At 36.6% G+C, this 20446-nt stretch overlaps 1 protein-coding gene across 1 annotated transcript in view; it reads left to right on the plus strand.

The window, feature by feature from the left end:
• Positions 1 to 11414, plus strand: part of LOC105999457 (chromosome unknown open reading frame, human C8orf34) — a 354355-nt gene extending 342941 nt beyond the window's left edge. The window contains exons 13-14 of the mRNA XM_013034481.1: positions 9237 to 9296; positions 11355 to 11414. Of these exons, the coding sequence (XP_012889935.1) occupies positions 9237 to 9296; positions 11355 to 11362 (68 nt within the window). The 3' untranslated portion in view covers positions 11363 to 11414. The remainder of the gene's footprint in view (positions 1 to 9236; positions 9297 to 11354) is intronic.
• The last annotated feature ends 9032 nt before the right edge of the window (positions 11415 to 20446 follow it).

Genomic DNA, 20446 nt, shown 5'->3' on the forward strand with positions numbered 1-20446 from the left:
TCAAACTAAAATTCTCCCTTTACTAACTGCACATAGATTTAAGAAAAACAATACTATGGAATCCAGGCAATTTGTTTAACAAACTTTAACAGTCACCTTCAAATGAGAGACAAATCAAATTAAGATGAGAGAACATGCCTCCTAGAATAAATACCCTGAACATATCATCTTTCCTTTCTTCAATTTCAGACAAAGCTCTTTATCAGCAAAACCTATATATAAGCAGAGGGCTTTAGAATTCTTTAGTATATAGATTATATAACCTAATCCTCCTGCGACAGAATGCTGGGTTCTGAAGACAAAGAATCCATCTAGCAGCAAAATAGATGACATTTGACACAAGAAGGGTGCTTGCCTTCCTGGTTTTCAGCCTTCCTTCATTTCAGGAATGTAGGTTAAAAGTTTAAACGTTTCTTCTAAGTCCAGGTTTATTTGCATCCCACATTAAGCTTTTTTTTTTTAAGAGAATAATCTCTATCTGGGAAGTTAAATCATATGAAATGTTTTGAGACATTACTTGATGACCTAGGTCTGACCAACTGATCCAGTGTCTGACAGATTTTGGATAAATGTTTAGAAACACTAACATCTGGTTTAAAAAAATAAGCATAATAAAATATATTCTGTTTGGTGGCGGTTAGTTTATCTTTATCTTTCATTATATAGAGTTGGTTGTTTTTGTCCAAATATTTCATATCGTTCTTGTTGATGTTATTCAATTTATACAAAGTATATCTTCCAGGTGAATTGGAACTTTTTGATTTTGAAGAAGTGGTACTGGAGTTTGAATTCAGGCCTGCATGTTTTCTCAGCATGTATTCTACCACTTCAGTCACACCTCTGCCTCCTCTTTTTGCTGGTTATTTTGAGGATGGAGTTTAGTGAAAGTTTCTACCTCTGCTAGATGGCTTCAAACCATGGTTCTCCAGATCTTAGCAGCTAAGATTACAGGCATTATCTCTGAATTGGAACTTTTCTTTTCTATTTTATTGTAAAGATGATTATGGAGGGGTTACAGTTACATATGTAAGGTAATGTGTCCATTTCTTGAATTGGAATTTTTGTCATTAACACATGTACCTCCTAAAACCAATTAATTAGGTCTGCATCAATTTCCACATTATATGAAATTGCTTCGATCATGTACGAATTGATGCAGGCCTAATTAATAAAGAATTTATGTGGTATATATTTTTGCATTTTATAACTTTTCAACATTTCCATCTTCACATGTTACAGAAAAATCTCTTCAATATGATATCTAGTTAGATCATTTGAAAATCAATTCCAATATTATTTCAAAATTTAAGTCATTGAGTAAACTTTTATGTTTACTCAAATTATTCTGATTTTTAGTGTGTTAATTTTCCATCACTATTACAAATTACCTGAGATAATCAACCTATAAAGAGTATATGTTTATTGAGGTTTATAACTTTAACACATTTTGTACCATTCGTCCATGACCAAGTGGCCCTATAACAGCCTGAGGTATCACATCGGAATGGGATCACATAAAGGAACAAAATTGCTGACCATATTGCCAGGAAACAAAATAGATAAAGAGAAAGAAGTTAGACTCCCCAAACCCACTTTTGGGTATGTCCCCAATGACATAAAGCCTTGCCATTAGCCTCTATGTCTTAAAGGTTCTATTCTCCTGATAGCTTTTAGCATATGAACTTTAGGAGACTTTCTAGCTCCAAACCACAGCAAATTAAGCTTAAATTTGCTATCTTCATTTATGCCCTATTTCCTCACTTCATTTTATTCCCAGTTTCCCCTTTTGTGGAATATCTTTTAATTATTACTCTTTTATTATCAGTTTGCTTGAAGGTTATATATTCTTAATGTTCTCAGAATGATCTTTGAGATTTGAAATTCTTAATGGGCCTTGAACTTTTATTCAAGGCTAGCCGTCTACCACTTTAAGCCGTAGTGCCACTTCCAGTTTTCAGGTGGTTAATTGGAGATAAGAGTCTCACCGACTTTTCTTCCCTGGCTGGCTTCAAATCATGATCCTCAGATTTATCTTCTGAGTGGCTAGGATTCCAGGTTGAACCACAGGCATTTTTGAAGCCTTATTGTGGTGTTATAATATTATTAAATCCAGTTAAACTTTAGGTTCTTTATACTAATCTTGACTAATCAGAATGTTTCTGAATATACAGCTAATGCCTCAATAAGTTTGGATTGTCCTCTGTGCTCAGAATTTTCTTCTCTCCTTCCTTCCCTTCCTCTTTACTTCCTTCTTCCTCTTGTGGTTATTCTTCCATTTAGCTAATGCAGCATAGCAAGTAACTCAAAATTTAGAGGTTTAATGCAAAAATCACTCATTTCAGTCACATATCTGCAATTTGAGTCAGGATCAAGGAAGGTATGTGTATTTCCCATGCATTATCAGCTGGAGTGGAAGATGGTTAGTTCACACAACTAGCAAGATGGTCATTGCTATTGGTTCACTTGGGGCTGGAAGTCAGACTATGATTTCTACCTATGCAAAACTTTCCTCACCCATTTCCTACTGGAAAGTTAAGATTTTCTCATTTGTTGGAATTGGATTATAAGAATGTCTGTCTCCAAAGATCAGAAGTAGGAAATCTACATTTTCCAGAAATTCACATTTCCATCTCTGCCATTTCTGTTGGTCAAGCAATCACAGGTCAATGGACAAAGTGTATAACTTAAAAGAAGTGGGGAAATTGTCAAGTTATGTTTCAATAATCACATCCTCCAGTTAAACATATGTTGGACATTTTGACTGTATTAAAAGCACAGTAACTAAGTTTCCTGCCCCTACTTAACTTTTTCTGTCCATTCATTCATCATATTTGGATAGATCATTCTGATTTAAATCATTTATTATTTACCTCTCTATCTTTTCTTTTCTTTTTTTTTCTTTCTTTTAGCCTGGGCTGATCTTTGTTGGTCAAAGTTAATGTTCTACCACTTGAGCTAGCACACGACTTCCAGGTTTTGGTGGTTAATTGGATATAAAAGTCTCACAGACTTTCCTGCTCAGGTTGGCATTGAATTACAATTCTCAGAGAGCTCAGCCTCTTGAGTAGCTAGATTTATAGACTTTTGCCACCAGCACCTGGCTTATTTCTCTTTTTAATGCTATCAAACGGATACTTAATATCCAAATTTAAGAATTTTAGTGATTGTATTATTTTAGTGTCTACACTTTTTTATTTTCAAAGTGATATACAGAGGAGTTACAGTTACATAAGTCAGGTAATAAGTACATTTCTTGTCAAACATTTTACCCTTTCCCTCATTTTTCTCCCACTTTCCCTCCCTCCCCCCTCTCCCCAGGTTATACAGATCATTTCCAACATATTGTCATGTTGCTGTTGCCTTGGTTCCCCCCTGGTCCTTTGTCTCACCAATCTATTGTTCCCCATCTCTTCCCTAATTCAAATAAACATATATATATATATATATATATATATATATATATATATATATATGATGCTAGGGTACCAAAAATCAAATACAGTGACAACATGGGATATACCATAGGGGGAAGAACATAGGAAAGAAACAAAAATCACATAGTACATTAAAAACAACAACAACAAAAAACCTCTTGTGTCCAATTCTTGGAGTTCATTTTGCTTAGCGTCATCTTATATGGTCATATATACATAGCTATTGAGCTATTCTGCTCATCTGATAAGATTATCCTAGACATAAACTAATTATTGCAAATAAGGGAAACCATGGGACCTATGTTTCATTGAGTCTGGTTTACTTCACTTAATATGATTTTTTGCAAGTCTTTCCATTTCCTAACAAATGGAGATTCTACCTCACCCCAGTTAGGATGACTATACTCAAGAAATCAAATAACAACAGATGCTGGAGGGGATGTGGCCAAAAGGGAATACTACTGCACTGTTTGTGGGAGTATAAACTTGTTCAACCACTGTGGAAAGAAGTATGGAGGTTCCTCAAAGGACTAAAGATAAAGTTCCCCTATGACCCAGCAATCTCATGGCCTTTTCCCAAATGATCACAAACAAGGTCATATTAAAGCTACCAGCACAACTATGTTTATTACAGCATTATTCAAAATAGCTAAGATATGAAACCATCCCAGATGCCCCTCAGTAGATGAATGTGTCAAGAAAAAAAATATATATACACACACAATGGAATTCTTTTTTTTTTGTCAGTCTTGAACTCTGGGCTTGGGTGCTGTCCCTCAGCTCTTCATCTCAAGGCTGGCGCTCTACCACTTGAGCCATAACACCACTACCAGTTTTCTAGTGGTTTACTGGAGATAAAAGTCTCATGGACTTTCCTGCCCAGAATGGCTTTGAACCAAGATTCTCAGATCTCAGCCTCCTGAGTAGCTAGGATTACAGGCGTGAGCCAGCAGTGCCTAGCTTATACAACGGAATTCTATGCTTCCATCAGAAAGAATGATACTGCCCCATTTATTTTATTTTTTTGTTTTGACATTTTTATTGGTTATTTTTAGTTTCTAGTGCATTCCCCAAATACTAATATTGCTTTTCATGTTCTCGTTGGTGTTTTGGTCTTTATGCAATGCTCTTAGATATATTCTAGGATGGAAGAACTCAAGTGCTTCATCATGTGAACTTTCAGTTGGCATACCTACATTCATACTGTCATTAATCCTAAAATACTTTATTCTTTTACTTTGTTTTATCCTTTGGTCTTAGACCTAAGTGTAACTTTTCTCGGACTGAATAAAAAATTCAAAGAATAAACTATTCCCCTCTGGAAATGCCATATTTCCATTATTGAGCTAGTACAAAAACTGACTGGAACTACTTCAGAAGTGGGAAAACATTTGCTCTAAGATCTTGCAAGAAATTATGACATGAAGATAGAAATTGTGGCTGATGAAACTGCTTGTGTAGTTGTAACAGAAAGGGTATGCGAAGAATAAAAGTTAAAATCTCAGAATGCTAAAAGTAAAATAACTAGCACATACTTGGAGGAGCATCTAAGTTGATCTTTAAAATAATTGTCACAGAGTCTTACAAAAACCACAAAATCTAGTTGGAGAATGCATTTAGAATTGTAGCAGTCCATTTTTTTCCAAAAGCCTATGGAAAGCTGTTTTAAGACTTACAGAGAAGCAAACATATCATCAAAGGAGAAAACTTGGAAGAAAATTGACACACATTAGGCCTTTGTTATTATAGGCTATGCGGTGTCTATTTTCATGCATCCTGTGACAATTTAATGTGTGAATATTATGTCTCTGATTTAAAAACTAATTTTTGTGAAATATTCTTTCCCCAAGAACCACAATCAATAAGTTATATGTACATCTTCACATAATCTAATGCTATATGGTTTTCTTATAAAATTTCACTAGAAATGATGGGTGGAAAAGATATGTGTACAGATAGCAACAAGACATGGGTTGTTTCCCCGAGCACTGAAAAGGTTTATATTATAAAAGAAGCCATTCTGAAACAAGAAAATAAGGCTAAGCACTATATAAAGAAACTGAAGTACTAATACATTTGGGTAGGAAATCTGCTTTTAATAGAAACTTCAATTTGATTTAGCTATATTTATCCTGTTCCAAATTATTATCTACAAGCAAAGTCATCCAGAAAATTAAGGGAGACATATGATAAACATAAAAATTAAAATTTTGACAGAATAAAATAAATAGCATTTAGTAATTACATTAAGCTTGTTTTCAGCGCCATAGTAAGCTATTAAAAGTAGAACAACTGTTCAAAGCAGGCTGCCAAATTCCTTCCAAATGACTTGTTTTGAAATGTTGACTAAATATCTCCAAACTGTATATCATCTTTAGTATAATTAAGCATTCTTCAGACCAAAGTCAGTTTTTTATTCTGAAATGTAAATTATATGTAACTTTTCACATTAGGACACAAAGAATTATACATTCATTTACATTAACATGATTTTTAAAAATTTTCTCCCACTTTTATAGAACTTTATAGTTGATACATTGCTTCCATTTATTTATTTGAAAAATTAACTTATAGGAAAATTTAACCTTGACAATCCTATTTTACATTTTAAGTGTTTGGTAGCTATTGACTTAGTAGATATTCATGCATTGACTATTTTCTTTTTTTATTGCAAAAATACCATACAGAGGGGTTACAATTACATGGGCAAGATAATGAGTACATTTCTTATCAAGCATTGTTGCCTCCTCCTTTGTTTTCCCTTCCCATCCCTTCTCATCTATTTTCTAAATAAAATATTTAATGATTGACTTTAGTGAGTGGAGGAGTGAGTGAATTTAGTTCAAGTTGGTTTAGACACTTTTAAAGATAATTCAAGAAATTGTCAAGCCTGAGCTTCCATCTCAATCCTCTTATTGTTTAGGGAGACCATCACAACATGAACACAGGCATGTATGCAAGTGGTTTATTGGCATATGCTACAAAACAGGATATATTCAATGACATGCCCTATGTTCAATGTGTTGCTTTTCTGCAGTCATGATAGTTGCAATGAATATGGTGCATTAACCAAAAATTTCTTCCATCCCTATGCATGCATTTGTAATGTACTGCCTTTGGTGATTTGTGTTGCTGCTTTTTACTGAAAACCAGCTGAAACCTATCCCATAAGCATTATACTCAAGAAAAATGAGTGTTCTATTCTGAATGTGTACATGTGAATACACATATGTCTATATAGACACACACATTTAAACATATATGAATTAGTTATGTAGCAAATGTTAATATACATAAAAATATATACATACTACATACTTAACACTATGTGTATGTATATCTACATATTATATAGCTACATGTCTATCATCTATGTGTCTATCTATCCATCATCTAGCTACCTTTATCTCCAAACTTGACAGTTGCTCTTGTTTGTTTCTCCCCTCCATATCAGCTTCCTTGTTTATATAACCATGAACATTGCAATAATGATTTATCCTCATTGTCCTACTTCAAAACAAATGAATGAGATAAGAGGCTGGAGCCCATGTCACTTAATAGACAAGGACAACATTGTACCAAAGTTCAGTTCAGAAATGTGATACAGGTTAGTTCTGCTTATTTATTTTAATCCTTGTTATCCTTGGCTGTTCTGCCCCTGTCCAACTGCCCCTGTGAAAACAAGATCATTTCATGTATTTGCACTGTTCCCCACATTGATGTGTTTTCTGAACCTTTACACTGTGCCCAATGAGACAGGAATTTGATTTTCAACGGATTGTTTTTCATTGCTATTCAAAAAATACTCTCGAGCCCTTTGCTTATTGGTTCGCATAGCTCTTCCCAGAGGACAGTGCTCCCTGTAGTCTCTGCAGGGGAAGTTCTGCCTTCTCCAGTTGCCACGAGGCATGCCACCTGCAATTCATCTTCCTTTTTAAGCTCCTGCCATTTTGTCATGCCGTCCTATTTTGTGACTTGCCATGGTACTCTTTCCAAGCACTTCCTTAATTTATGTGAAAAGCTCACATCTACCTCACTGGCTTCCCCTTTACCACACATTGCTTCACCAAGAAAATTTAATCCCCTCTTGGGTGACTTCCCCAATATCTTACTTTCCTAATTCTTTGGCTCTCACATTTCAGTGATCCTTCAAGACTGTATTTTATATTACTATCTGTAATCTACTCTTTGCCTCACATTTCCTTAATATTCTCTATTTCTTATTACACTTACATTTGATCTTATTTTGTTACCAGATAACTTCCAACATGTGTCTCAGTATTTCTCAGATCATAGCTGGTTTCATAGTTCACACTGAAGCCTACACTAAATAAAACAGTGGCCCCCAAGACTGTATCAGCAGCCCTTGGAATCTATAAGAAATATAATTTCCTTGGACTCTTCCTTAGATCATTTGGAATCAGAAACTCATGATGTAGGCCAGCAAACTATCTACACAGTCCAGCTAGATGATTCTCATGTGCTCTTAATTCAAGAAATACTAATATAGAGGATTAATTCAACTGTTCCCTTCCTTGCACTTTTAATGTCTTTGGATTTGATGAATACTCAAACATGGACTTATCTTTATTTTGGCTTTCCCATGTAGGATATTTTAACACTGTAACCAAGACTTCCAGCTTTACCTGCCATACCCAACATAGGTATACACACCACCTCCAATCCAAATGTTTTCTATAGTTCCTTGTCATGCCAATTTGAATACTGTAAAATCAGGAATGATGCTTCCAAAGATGTCTTACTTATCACCATCTTCTGTGAAAGAGGCTGAGAGACGTTAACTCTCATACACACAGGACAAGTTTAAACTGAAGTCTAGCTGACTATGGAGCCCATGCTTTTCCTATATTGCTGATGAATTATATAGGACAACACATACATCAATATGCCTTGTCACACTATTAGAAGTACCACAATTTTTTTACCATGCAAATTGCGTAAAAATCTATTATCATATATTCTAATAGCATATTAATTTTATCATAGGATTTCTTTGAGCTTTTACTACACTGCCATGTATTTTGGCCCCCCTCCCAACAAAGCATAGATATGGGATGGTCCTACTTCAAATTCTTTGACTAGTGAATTATTTGCTTGTAGATTATCTATGTTATTTATACCTTGTAGGGGTAGTATTCCTAGAGCCGCTTGTTGAAAGTGGGGTTTATTTTTTAATTGCTGCCCTCCCTTAGCTTACCTATTTTCTCTGCCTTTATCCTCTTTGCTATTTTGCTACTTTGTTGGAACTTGAATGTGCACAGCTCATTATCCTCCCAGGTGCTATTTTTCCCTGTCTTTTGAGATATCTTCTCTTTTTCTTTTGCCTCAGAGTTATACTTAGAGGAACTACATTTAGCAAGTAATTTTACATGCCTGGCATTATAAATGTGATTTATTTTTATATACTCTACCTAATGTAAATCTCATAGCTTCCTGGTGACGCTGAGTGATCTGGGTTGATTGGCTTTCTTGCTTATTCCATGCTGGAAACTAGACTCCTAACTGCAATGTAGTGAGGGCTTCCACAGACACATCTGTACACTCAATTTTATTTTATAAACAATAGAATTTTACATTGAAAATGACTGAGTTACGGAATGAGAGAACATGCACAGAGTTAAGTACCTAACTCATATGTAATGGCAACTCCTTAACTATAAAAGCAGTTGGGTACTAATTTCAATTAGTTTCCACTAGAAATTAATGAAACCAACAAGGAATTTTGTTTAATAGGTATTCTGTCCTGTCCAGCACATTACCTCTTTTTCTTTCATTGTGCAGGTTCTGCTGATTTTCTTCTTTGTGTTCCGTGCTCTTCTTGCCCTGCCTTGGTCTACTCTGGTATGTTGGCTCAGGGCAATTAATATCAATGTCAGGTAATTGTGGGTACCACATACGACTGCTCAAGGTTAAAAAAATTAAATATGTTATTCGTGACATAAGGAGAAAATGTTTTGAGCCAAGTACCCTGAATTACATTTCTTTTCATATAGTTTCTAGGTCTCATGTCCCCATTGGACCTCTCTTCACCAGGATGATATGGTAGGATGGTGACACCCCTTTTCTTCAGCATGACAAACAAGTTCTCAATAGATATGAAGCCCCTACTGTGCAGGACCATGAGGCCACTTACTATTCTTGAAGTTATAGAATCTCATGAGAATTCAGCACTATCTTCTCACCATATATCACAGAGAAAAGCAAGCATGTTCAGTCTGTAATGAGTACTCCCAGAATCAGAGTAACACACTTAGAAAGTGTTTTAGAACTGTCTATTCCTCTTTTCTCTCAGTACCCCTATCTGGACTCATGTGAACCCCTTGAGTATTTGAGAGTTCACTTTCTCCCATGTCTGCTCATTCAATTCTGTTCTACTCTAGACATTAATTTTCCCAATAATTCTATCTGAGCATGCCACCTAAAGAAATACTTTCTTTAATGCACCATTATGTACCTATCAGAATAGTACGTTCATTGTCATATGGTTTTTAATAAAACATGAGAAATGTTTTACTAAATAGCATGGACATTTTTTCCCATAAAATCTAGAAAGCACCTACCATGAAAATAATCCAGTGACTAAACAAAAGAGGATTAATTTAAAAACTGTAGTAATCTATACAATGGAAAACTGTGAGTCCACTAAGAAGCATGAGATATAGTAAAACATTCTGATATTCTGAAATTAATAGGCAGAAACTTCCATATATTTACAAAACAGCAATTATCAAGTCTGAATACTAAGTATAACATTGTTACATATAATGCATAGACAGAAACTCAGTCATACATTTATATATACAGAATACTCTCTGAATGGTTACAAATACTCTGAATGGTTACAAAGAAAAATGGTACTGGAGTCCTGTATGTTGTGCTAATAGCATCTTAATTGGTTAAGTTGAAAAACCTGTTTAAAATCTATTACTGTATTTAAAATGGTTTTGAAATATTTACTCTGTTTTTTCTCCAAAATCTGAAAACTTAAGGATTCTCTTTGTCATAGAGATCTATAACCTCTTAAGTTCATAGACTTTATCTTACACCTGATGATTCTACCGGCAGAGATACACAAATATCAAATGTTTCTCTGCTGTAGTTTTCTAAATGTTCTTTGCATGTCAAGGAGCATACTGTTCTTCAGGCCAAGAGCTTTAACTGCATCCATTGTTCATGTGATTTATATTTAACAAAGGCCTACAGTGGGTTTGGAAATTTTCTGGAGAAAAACATGTGACTGTTACTGTCACTAACACAACATAGTAACTACTGTGGTTCTTCTCATAATGGAACGTATTAAATTGTGGAGAGGATATATAGTAAAAATTATTTAGATAAAATATTGATGGTTAATGTTAGTGAGTCATTAGAAAGGAGATAAGTACATGCAACAGAAAATTCTAACTTGCCTGGTAATCAGGGGTCCAGAGAGTAATATTTAAGGCTATAACTTAAAGTTGAGGAGTTCATCAGCTAAAGGAGTTAGCTGGCATTGGTTGGGGTAGAGAACACATTCCACATAAGGAGAAATTGTCTGCAAAAAATGGGACTTTTTCTTCACATTCTCTCTCCTTTCCATCCTTTTCTCTTATATTAAATAAATATTTATTGAGCAAATAGCCATATGCTGAAAAGATATTGATAGTATTCTCCCAAAATGATTGTGACCTAACTTGTGATTCACAAAGATAAAATGTTATTATGGTAAAAATGTTTTCCTTTGTGATCCCAATCTTAATAAGATTTTTGTAGATACCAGAAACTGATGCACTGTAAGAAAAACATGAGTACTATAAGTAATATTATAAGATAAAAACTCATGAAAAATACGCACTTTGATATACTAAGTGGACATATTTTTCAATTCAATTTCTCTTGTTCTCTGTTTCTCCTCAACAGGTCTTTGAAACATACAGAAGAAGTTTCAAGTGGTCCTTAAGTTATTGCAGTTAATCAAATCCCCATGTATAATCCTAATCTATTTAGTATGTGTACTCATTAGATGATTATGTAGATGGTTATTTTTATAATGTTAGTAATAAACAAGTGCTGTAATAGCCAGTGAGATCCCCCATGTATAATCAGAGGACACTGACATTGGCAAAGGAACCTAGGGTGGTAATGATGCCTGCTACTTTTTGTCATAACATCCTAGGTTGATGTTACTTTATACATAGTTATTAATATTTGATATATTAAATATTGCCTGATTCAAATAACTTTGCTGAAAAATTTTCTGTATTTTAACTTGTCTAGGGTTTTCTACTTCTATTTTTATAATATTTTCTCATTTTTTATTACAAAACACACTTACCCATATGCCAACATGTGCCATTTAATGCTCAGAGGGACTTAGCTGTATGCAATCATCACCTGCCATCCATGAAGTATGCAGCTGTGAGAAATTTATTTCCCACCTTGACAGTAGTCCCTTTTCTATTAGAAAAACTGATTGATATGTTAGCTCAATAAAGCTAAGCAATAGGGAATGAAATGCATGCCCCAGAAACATTTAATACAAGTTGTTTGATTACTTATGCAATTGTCAAGCCCAATTAAGATTATCCATTTTAAATTTGATGTGTACTAGCTTTTGGAATGTGCTATGCATATGTTAAGTGACTGGATCTTAGTAAATCAACCACCTATATCTATTGTCTCTTTCATCTTATTTGTCTTAATCTAAATCTGGGAGTGTTTTGGACCCTTAAGGAATTAATATTAAATTATAAATTTACCTGTATAGCTATAAATGAAACAAACATTAAAGGTCAAACCATGGATAATAATTAAACAAATAAGGTTTTATGAATTGTCATATTCCCAAATATAAATAATATATAATATTATTAATAATACAATAAAATCTTATATTACCATTTCCTTGTGACTAAAAACTCATGGGACTGATTTAAGTTACTGCTTTTTTATAGACTGAAATAAATTAAAGGCATATGTGTTACTTACTTTCCATCACTGTGGCAAAATGTGTGAGCAAATAAACTGAAGGAGGGAAGATTTTTTTTCGGCTGCAGTTTCAGAGGTTTCACCTTGTGGCTAGCTTCTTTGTAATGGGTCTGTGACAACTGTCATGGCTGAGGGATCAGGTGACAAAGAAGACTGTTTACCTACTTCATAGTAGCTTGGCATCAGAGAGAAAAAGAGGTTCTGGTCAAGATCAACCATTCAAAGGCATAATCTCAATAAGCCCCATCTCCTGTAGTCAGAACCCACCTTCCACCAACCCTGCATAGTCCATTGAGTTATGCCTCCAGCAATGAGTTTGTCTATGATTAAGTCAATGTTGTCCCACTGAATCCCCAACATGGCATTAAAGATGAAGTTTCCAGTGTTGAGGGGGAGAGGAATTCATATCCAAACACAACAAATTAGAGAACAGTACACTGTTGAGTAGCTTGGTAAAAAGGCAAGAAAATAAATTTATGGAATCTGAATATTCCTTATTTTAGGCCCTGTGCTGGTGGTTCACACTTGTAATCATAGCTACTCAGGAAGCTGAGATCTGAGGATCACAGCTGAAATCCAGCCTGAGCAGGAAAACCCACGGGACTCTTATCTCCAACTAACTACCAAAAAAAAAAAAAAAAGAGCCAGAAGTGGAACAGTGGCTTATGTGGAAGAGCACTAGCTTTGAGCATAAAAACTTAACAGTACTTAGGTCCTGAGTTCAAAGACAAACAAACAAAAAGGAATATTCTTTAGAGGAGGGAGAGACAGTGGGGCAGGGAGCGGGGAAGATGGAAGGAACAGGAAGGGGAAACAAAGGAGGAGGCAACAATACTTGATAAGAAATGTACTCATTACCTTGCCCATGTAATTGTAACTCTTCTGTACAGTATTTTCACAATAAAAAGGTAAAGAAAAAATAAAATCCTTACCATAAAGAAAATCACTTCATAAATATTCAATAATTCATTTATTTATTTTTATCTTTTGGGTCCGGTTGTGGGGCCTGAACTCTGGGCCTGGGCGCTGTCCCTCAGCTCTTCAGCTCAAGGCTAGCACTCTACCACTTGAGCTACAGCGCCACTTCCGGCTTTTTTCATTTTGCTTATGTAGTGCTGAGGAATCGAACCCAGGGCCTCGAGCATGCAAGGCAAGCGCTCTACCACTGAACCACCTTCCCAGCCCCCATTTTTTTATTTTTAAAAAAGTTTTTTATTGTGAAAATACTATACAGAGGGGTTACAGTTACATGAGCAAGGTAATGAGTATTTCTTATCAAGCATTGTTGCCTCCTCCTTTGTTTTTCCCGTACCATCCCTTCCCTCCCACCTCCTCAACTACACTCCCCTGCCTAAATTGTAAAGTTTGTTTTTCAACATAGTGTATTCTGCATCTCATGGCTGAATGGGGTCAACCTGTATCCCTATTTAAACATTGTGTTTTTTCCCTTCCCTTCCCCAAATTATACCAATATCAAATACAGTGAAAACAAGGGTTATACCATGGGGGAGGAACATACAAAGCAACAAAAAAAAAATCACATGGTACCTTATAAATACATTAAAAACAACAGCAAGAAAGAAAAAAAACACTTGTGTCCCTATATTGGGGTTCATTTTGCTTAACATCATCTTATATGACCTTTTCTGCTTGTCTCAGACATATACTAGTTATTGAAAATAAGGGATACCATGGGACCTATGTTTCTTTGGGCCTGGCTTACTTCACTTAATATAATGTTTCCCAAGTCTTTCCATTTCCTAACAAATGGGGCTATGTCATTCTTTCTGATGGAGGCATAGAATTCTAGGTTTTTCCTACTAGAAATTTTCTTTCTTTAAGACATTTCTTTAACACATTATCCCTTTATCTGAACCACATTTTCTTCCAACCATTACTTGGTCAGATTTGGTTCTCTTCTTGCTCATTGACCTTTACCTAGAGACACTCAACTAAGTACCCCAAGAGTAGACCCTAAGAGTCAGGTCCATCAAGATATCTGAATTTACGTCAGAATGTGTACTGTCAAAGATAAATAAAGCCAGACAATTATTGAAATGTTAAGGACATATTTTTAAGCAGAAGCCAACTATTGCAATAGGGAAGGGTCTGTACAGATGTGACCGCACATTTTAAAAGGAATGTAAGTATAGAAAAGGAGAATGGTGGAGCGTGCGCAGACCAGGGTTATGGAAATTTACAAAAAGCAGGTAAAGGAAAGGGGGTCCGTTGCCTGTGAGGCTCATCTGGGCTTGCTCGTTGGTGTGTAAGTTTCTGTCCTCCCACAAAGACTGAAAGACAGAGATCCTATCTAAGATGGAAGTGGGAACAAAAGAAGTTCCTTTGGCAGTCTTCTGCTTTCTCAGGCAGGAGCTTTGGAGTTGTCATCCCATCTACACAGCTGTGAGAAACTAAGTATTTGTTCATGTCTTTTTTTTTTAGTCTAGCAGAACTGAATTTTTTATCGTCAACTCAGAGTGTTTACCCTCTCTCCGGGACAGACTAGGATTCAGTTAGAATCTATATAGCTGTGTGTGATAGAACTTTCAATTTAAGCTCAATTTTTTTAACATGGAGGGTATTTCTGACTTGATTCTAATGAATAGCCCAAGGTGACACTCATTGTTAAAAACAGTGACTAATGATTTTCAGCAGATTAGGTCAGTCTAAGTATTGTGTAGAATTGGTAGAAGACACAAGAAATAAGCAAGTGTGTATGTGTATGAAAATAAGGGAAACAATTAGAAGGCTGCTTCAGAAACTGAGCTAAAATGGTAAAGTTCTATTTAAGTTTATCTAAGCAAAAGATGGTTTAGATGTATGTGTAATTGGGATATTTCAGAGCAGCAGAACAGATAGAACCAACACTTGTGTGCTCTTGTGGGATGATCACACACAGAATGTGAGGGTAAATGCAAGATCCACTGTGCCTCCTTGTAAGGCTTGCCAAAGGGAGACCACCATGTGGTTCAGGCAGAAGAGAGTTTATTGGGACAACCAAACTGCCAGATGTAGGTGCTGCAGAGCAGAAAGCTAATGACAGAGAAATTATATAGGGAAAGGGGAGGGAGAGGTGTGGCTACAGAGGATGCAGAAGTGACCACAGAAGATGAGGAGGTGACCTCAGAGTATGGGGTCCTTTTGTTGACTCACAGTCAAGTGATTGGCAGTTACAGGTGATTACTGGTTTAGGGAAGGTGATTTCTGGTAAGGCTACTTGCTATCCTTCATGAAGAGGATTGGGGGTAGAGGTGCTGTTCTCTCGGGCAGACCTAATAACTCCAAGGTCACAGCTTGGGCCCAGGATTGCAGATTGGACACCAAAGGAAGCTAAAGTTTTCTCCTCGACCTAGAAGAGATAGACATTGAAGAGATGATATGACTTTAGTAGAAGAAGTGGCTCATTGCTGCAATCCCAGTTACTCAGGGATTCGATGTCAACATGATCAGAAAGTAAGCCGAGACTCCTTCTCCATCAGTTGAGCAGGTATGGTGATGTGTAGCTTGACCCCAGCTATGTAGAAGGCATAGGTAGGAAGAGCATGATCTGAGTCGGATCCTCAACCAAAACTCATGACCTTATCTAGAAAATGACCAAAGCAGAAAAATAAAAGGTGGGAGGGGATGGAATTGTCTAGGAACATGGTTTAAATGATAAAGCACCAATGTAGAAAGTACAGAAGCTTGAGCTCCAGTATTGCTGAAACAAAACATAAAGAAAAAGTGTGGATATGTCTTCCACTGAACTCTGAGAACAGCCAAGCTCCCTCTCTGCTTCCTTTAATGGAAAGCATTGCTTATGTGTCTAACACATTCATCTCTGGGGACCCAGCAGTGGAAGGACACACTCAGGCCTTGCTTCAAGGAGCCAGGTGCTCAGTGTATGTTTAACATTCACAAGAAGTTACTTATAAGAGATCCTTGGCTGGGAAGGTGGCTCAGTGGTAGAGCACTTGCCTTGCATGCATGAGGCCCTGGGTTTGATTCCTCAGCACCACATAAGCTGAAAAAAAAAAAGCCGGAAGTGGTGCTATGGCTCAAGTGGTAGTGTACTAGCCTTGAGCTGAAGAGCTGAGGGACAGTGCCCAGGACCAGAGTTCAGGCCCCACGACCGGACCAAAAAAAAAAAAAAAAGGATAAAGAGATCCTAGGACAAATTTCTTTTTATTTTTATTTTTATTTTATTTTATTTGTGAAGATACTGTACAGAGGGGTTACAATTACATGGGCAGGGTAATGTGTACATTTCTTACCAAGCATTGCAGCCTCCTCCTTTTGTTTACCCTTCACATCCCTTCCCAGCCTCCCCCTCCCCCCCAATCCCAATCTTTCTCCTTCCCCCTCTTCCCCCCCCCCCAACGTTGTAAAGCTTGTTTTGGACATGACAACTTGTACTTCTCATTGTTGCAACAGTTCTAAGCAGCTATTTATAATAGATCTTAGGACACAGAATTCCATTGTATAAATTTAGGACATAAAATTCCATAAATAAATAAAAATAGAATTCCACATTTTCTTGATCCTTTCATCTACTGAGAGGCATCTGGGTTGGTTCCATATCTTAGCTATGGTAAATAATGCTGCGATAAACGTAGTTGTGCTGGTAGCTTTAGTGTGGTCTTGTTTGTGAATATTTGGGTAAATACCCAAAAGTGGGATTGCTGGGTCATAGAGGAGCTCTAAGTGGAGTCTTTTGAGTAACCTCCATACTGCTTTCCAAAGTGGTTGAACAAGTTTACACTCCAAATTTCTAAGCTTTCTAAAGTACCCTGCCTGAGGATTGTAAGAAATCTTAAGTTGTATAAGGTAGGAGGAGGTCGAGGGGAGTTATAGATAGTATTGAAAATGGCAACTGGGGATTGTTTTGTGAGTCCAGGGTGTGTGAAGATGAAGAGGTTAGGACAAACGTGACTCGCCAGCTGCAATGGACATGGGTGTGGCTGAAACACAGGAAGTGCAACTTTGCCGAGCAATGCAGACAAAAAATTAGTAGCAGCCATACCATTAAGGGGGATGTAAGCTATGTTATATTCAGAGGATAGGACAAACACAGGAAGGTTCTGAGTACATAGTGAGATTTTCATTTGAGGAAGACAATTTTTGGCAGAATGATCTTAGAGGGACAAGACTGCAGGCTGGGAGAGTGATCAAGACACATTTGCAATCATCAACATTGGAGACAGAGAACTGAATAGGTAAGGGAACAATTTAGAGAGCTAATTGATTAAAGATGGAAGGGAAGGTTCAACAAGTAATGGTCAGATTTCCTGCCAGGACACTTGGTTGGGAAAAATCTGTGTAAGATGATGTACAGATGTGCAGTTCACTTGGGGACACAGCCAAGAATCTGAGCAGTATCAATGTACAAATGATCAAACACAGCCTAATAGGAATCAAAGCAATAAATGACACAACCCAATAAGAACAGGAACTGTGGAACAGAAAAGAAGTCTGAAAGTATAGCAATACTTACGAGGCCGAAAATGTGTTTCTAAAAATGCTTATGAACACTTGACAGTGTGGGTGGCCCGCACAGTTTCTAGGAAGCAGAAGGTCAAAACCCTTGTACTCCAAGGTCCCTTTTTCTGCACAGCTGGATTTCAGGGGAGAGACAAGTATGAGCTCATTCACTGAACAATCTTCAGTAGAGTGGTTTAATGAAATTTCCTGTGGGTGGGTGCAATACAAACAACTACATGGTACTGGGTGGGGTAATAAGGAACTTAGAAGGGACCTTATTTACTTCATAAATAAGGAACTGCAAATTTGAGGTTCTTTCAGTGTGTGGTGACATCTAGTTTAAAAGTGTTATTACTCTGGTTAATAGTGATGATTGGATAATTAATAGCTCCAGAAGACTTAGTACAGAATTTTTATTGGTAATGGTTCTAGCCATCTTTTACTTTAAAACTTTAAGCATAACAGTTACATCAGTTATAAGGAAAGTAACCATTAGCTGCTGAAGTGAGACTTTGAGGAGGAGGAGGAGGAAGAGGAAGGAGTATCATCTACCACCCCTCTGCATCCTCGTTCTTGGAGGTCTTCTTACATGCAGACCGCAGCTTGCCACGCTGTAAGTGTCTATTGTCTTTTCAGCTTGGATTTCATTGTCCTGCTTTTTGTTATTGTTGCTCTTTAATTTCTATAATGGTTTCTTGTCCATTTTGTCATCTGTGTTTACAGAACCCTGTTCTAGAAAGCCAACAGAGGTAAATTGGAGACCTGCAGAGAGCCGTGCTTTGGCCACACTTCACCCTGTTACGATGATCACTGACACTGCACATGAAGAATCCTGAGTACTGCCTAAAGCTCTACAGGAGGAGTATGACCCAGGGCACCCTCCAGGCGCCACACAAGCAATTTTCTCTCAGAAATAACCTAAAACAAGGCAAAGTGGAGTATGCACCCTGGTGCTAGGTTATTTCTGCAATGCAGATGGCTTCTCAGGGAGAAAGGTCAGTTTCTTGCAAGGAGCCTGGTAGGTTTGCATTTTGCAACAAGGCATGGCAGCTGGGTCTGATAGCTGATGTTGGATTGAATGGCTGGTTTGATACTAACCCTTACCTGACTTCCTGGATTCTTTATAAAATGGGAATTATGCTGCTGGTGGCATTTTTATTACCAGGTCTTGTGAGTTTTATTTAAGACAAAAGTATGGAGTATACATAGACAACATTTTTTTGTTTAGACTGTACTGGACTGTAATCCTCCTACCTATAATCCTAGAATGGCTAGGATTACAATTGTCAACTGCCACAGCCAACTTGATAAAGTCTTACTATTTCATTTGGCCTAAGCTAGCCTTGAACCACAGTCCTCCTATTTTTATTTCCTCCTTATCTGGGATCAGGGGTATGAGCTATGTCTCTCAGATGATAACTTGTATTTCAATATGACAAATATACCATCTTAGTAAGGTATAAGTCAAGGATTTTAACACTTTGATATACTAATTATTTGAATTCACTGTGAAATATTTTTGGGTCTCTGATAGAGTACTATTGCTTCATCCTGCCATGATATCTTCTTTCAAACCACATGGAAGATTTCACAGCAGCCAGAATTTGATAGAGTCATGTAACTGCAGAGATCTGAATACCACAACTCAAGATGTTTAGAATTGCCAATGGTCATACCTATAGTTCTAGTTACTCAGGAAGCTAAGACCTGGAAGATTAAGGTTCTGAAGCTAGCCAAGGCAGAAAAGTCTGTGAGACTCCATCTCCAGTTACATAGCATGACTTAAGTGATAAAGCACCAACCATAAGCAAGCAAGCTGACTAAGAGCATGAAGTCCTGGGTTCAAGCCCTGGTACAGAAACATACACAAAATAATGCTATATTCATGGTTGTATGAGAGTTCTTTTGAGTGGGACTGAAGAAGCAAAATATGAATAATAAATCTACTCATTAGGTTAGCATTAATTTGTTACTATGGCACAACATGGATTTTTTTGAAAAACACTAGTGACCAGATTCTGCTTTTGCTAGAAATGATAGTGCCAGTAAGAAACCACCTGCACATTTAGGGAAAGTAACATTTATGTTGATTTTTCAAGAAACTGAATTGCATAGAATATAGATTAACATGTCTATTTTAAATCAGTCTTAGCTTCAGTGAGTCCAAGTATTTTATTGATAATCTTCAAGAAGTTAGCACATGTATTTAACTGCTAGGAAAGATGGCCATACTGTTTTGTTTAGAATTATTTCACATTAATCTTTCAGTGACTAGATTTAGGACTCTAAAGCCTCAGGGTTGAATACGATTTCAGATGGCAACTGTGAAGAGGTGGCATCCCAAATCTTACAAAGTGGAGTGAAGAGAATGTGTCTATAGGTAGACCTAAGCTGTAGAACACAGGGTTCATGGAATCATTGTATTTCAGATTATTTCATAGGAACCATTGACCTATTTTTCACATATTATTTTCTTTTTTATTGTGAAAATACTGTACAGAGGGGTTACAATTACATGGGCAAGATAATGAGTACATTTCTTATCAAGCATTGTAGCCTCCTCC

Source organism: Dipodomys ordii, unplaced genomic scaffold (assembly GCF_000151885.1).
Source record: "Dipodomys ordii isolate 6190 unplaced genomic scaffold, Dord_2.0 Scaffold190, whole genome shotgun sequence".
NCBI lineage: Eukaryota > Metazoa > Chordata > Mammalia > Rodentia > Heteromyidae > Dipodomys > Dipodomys ordii.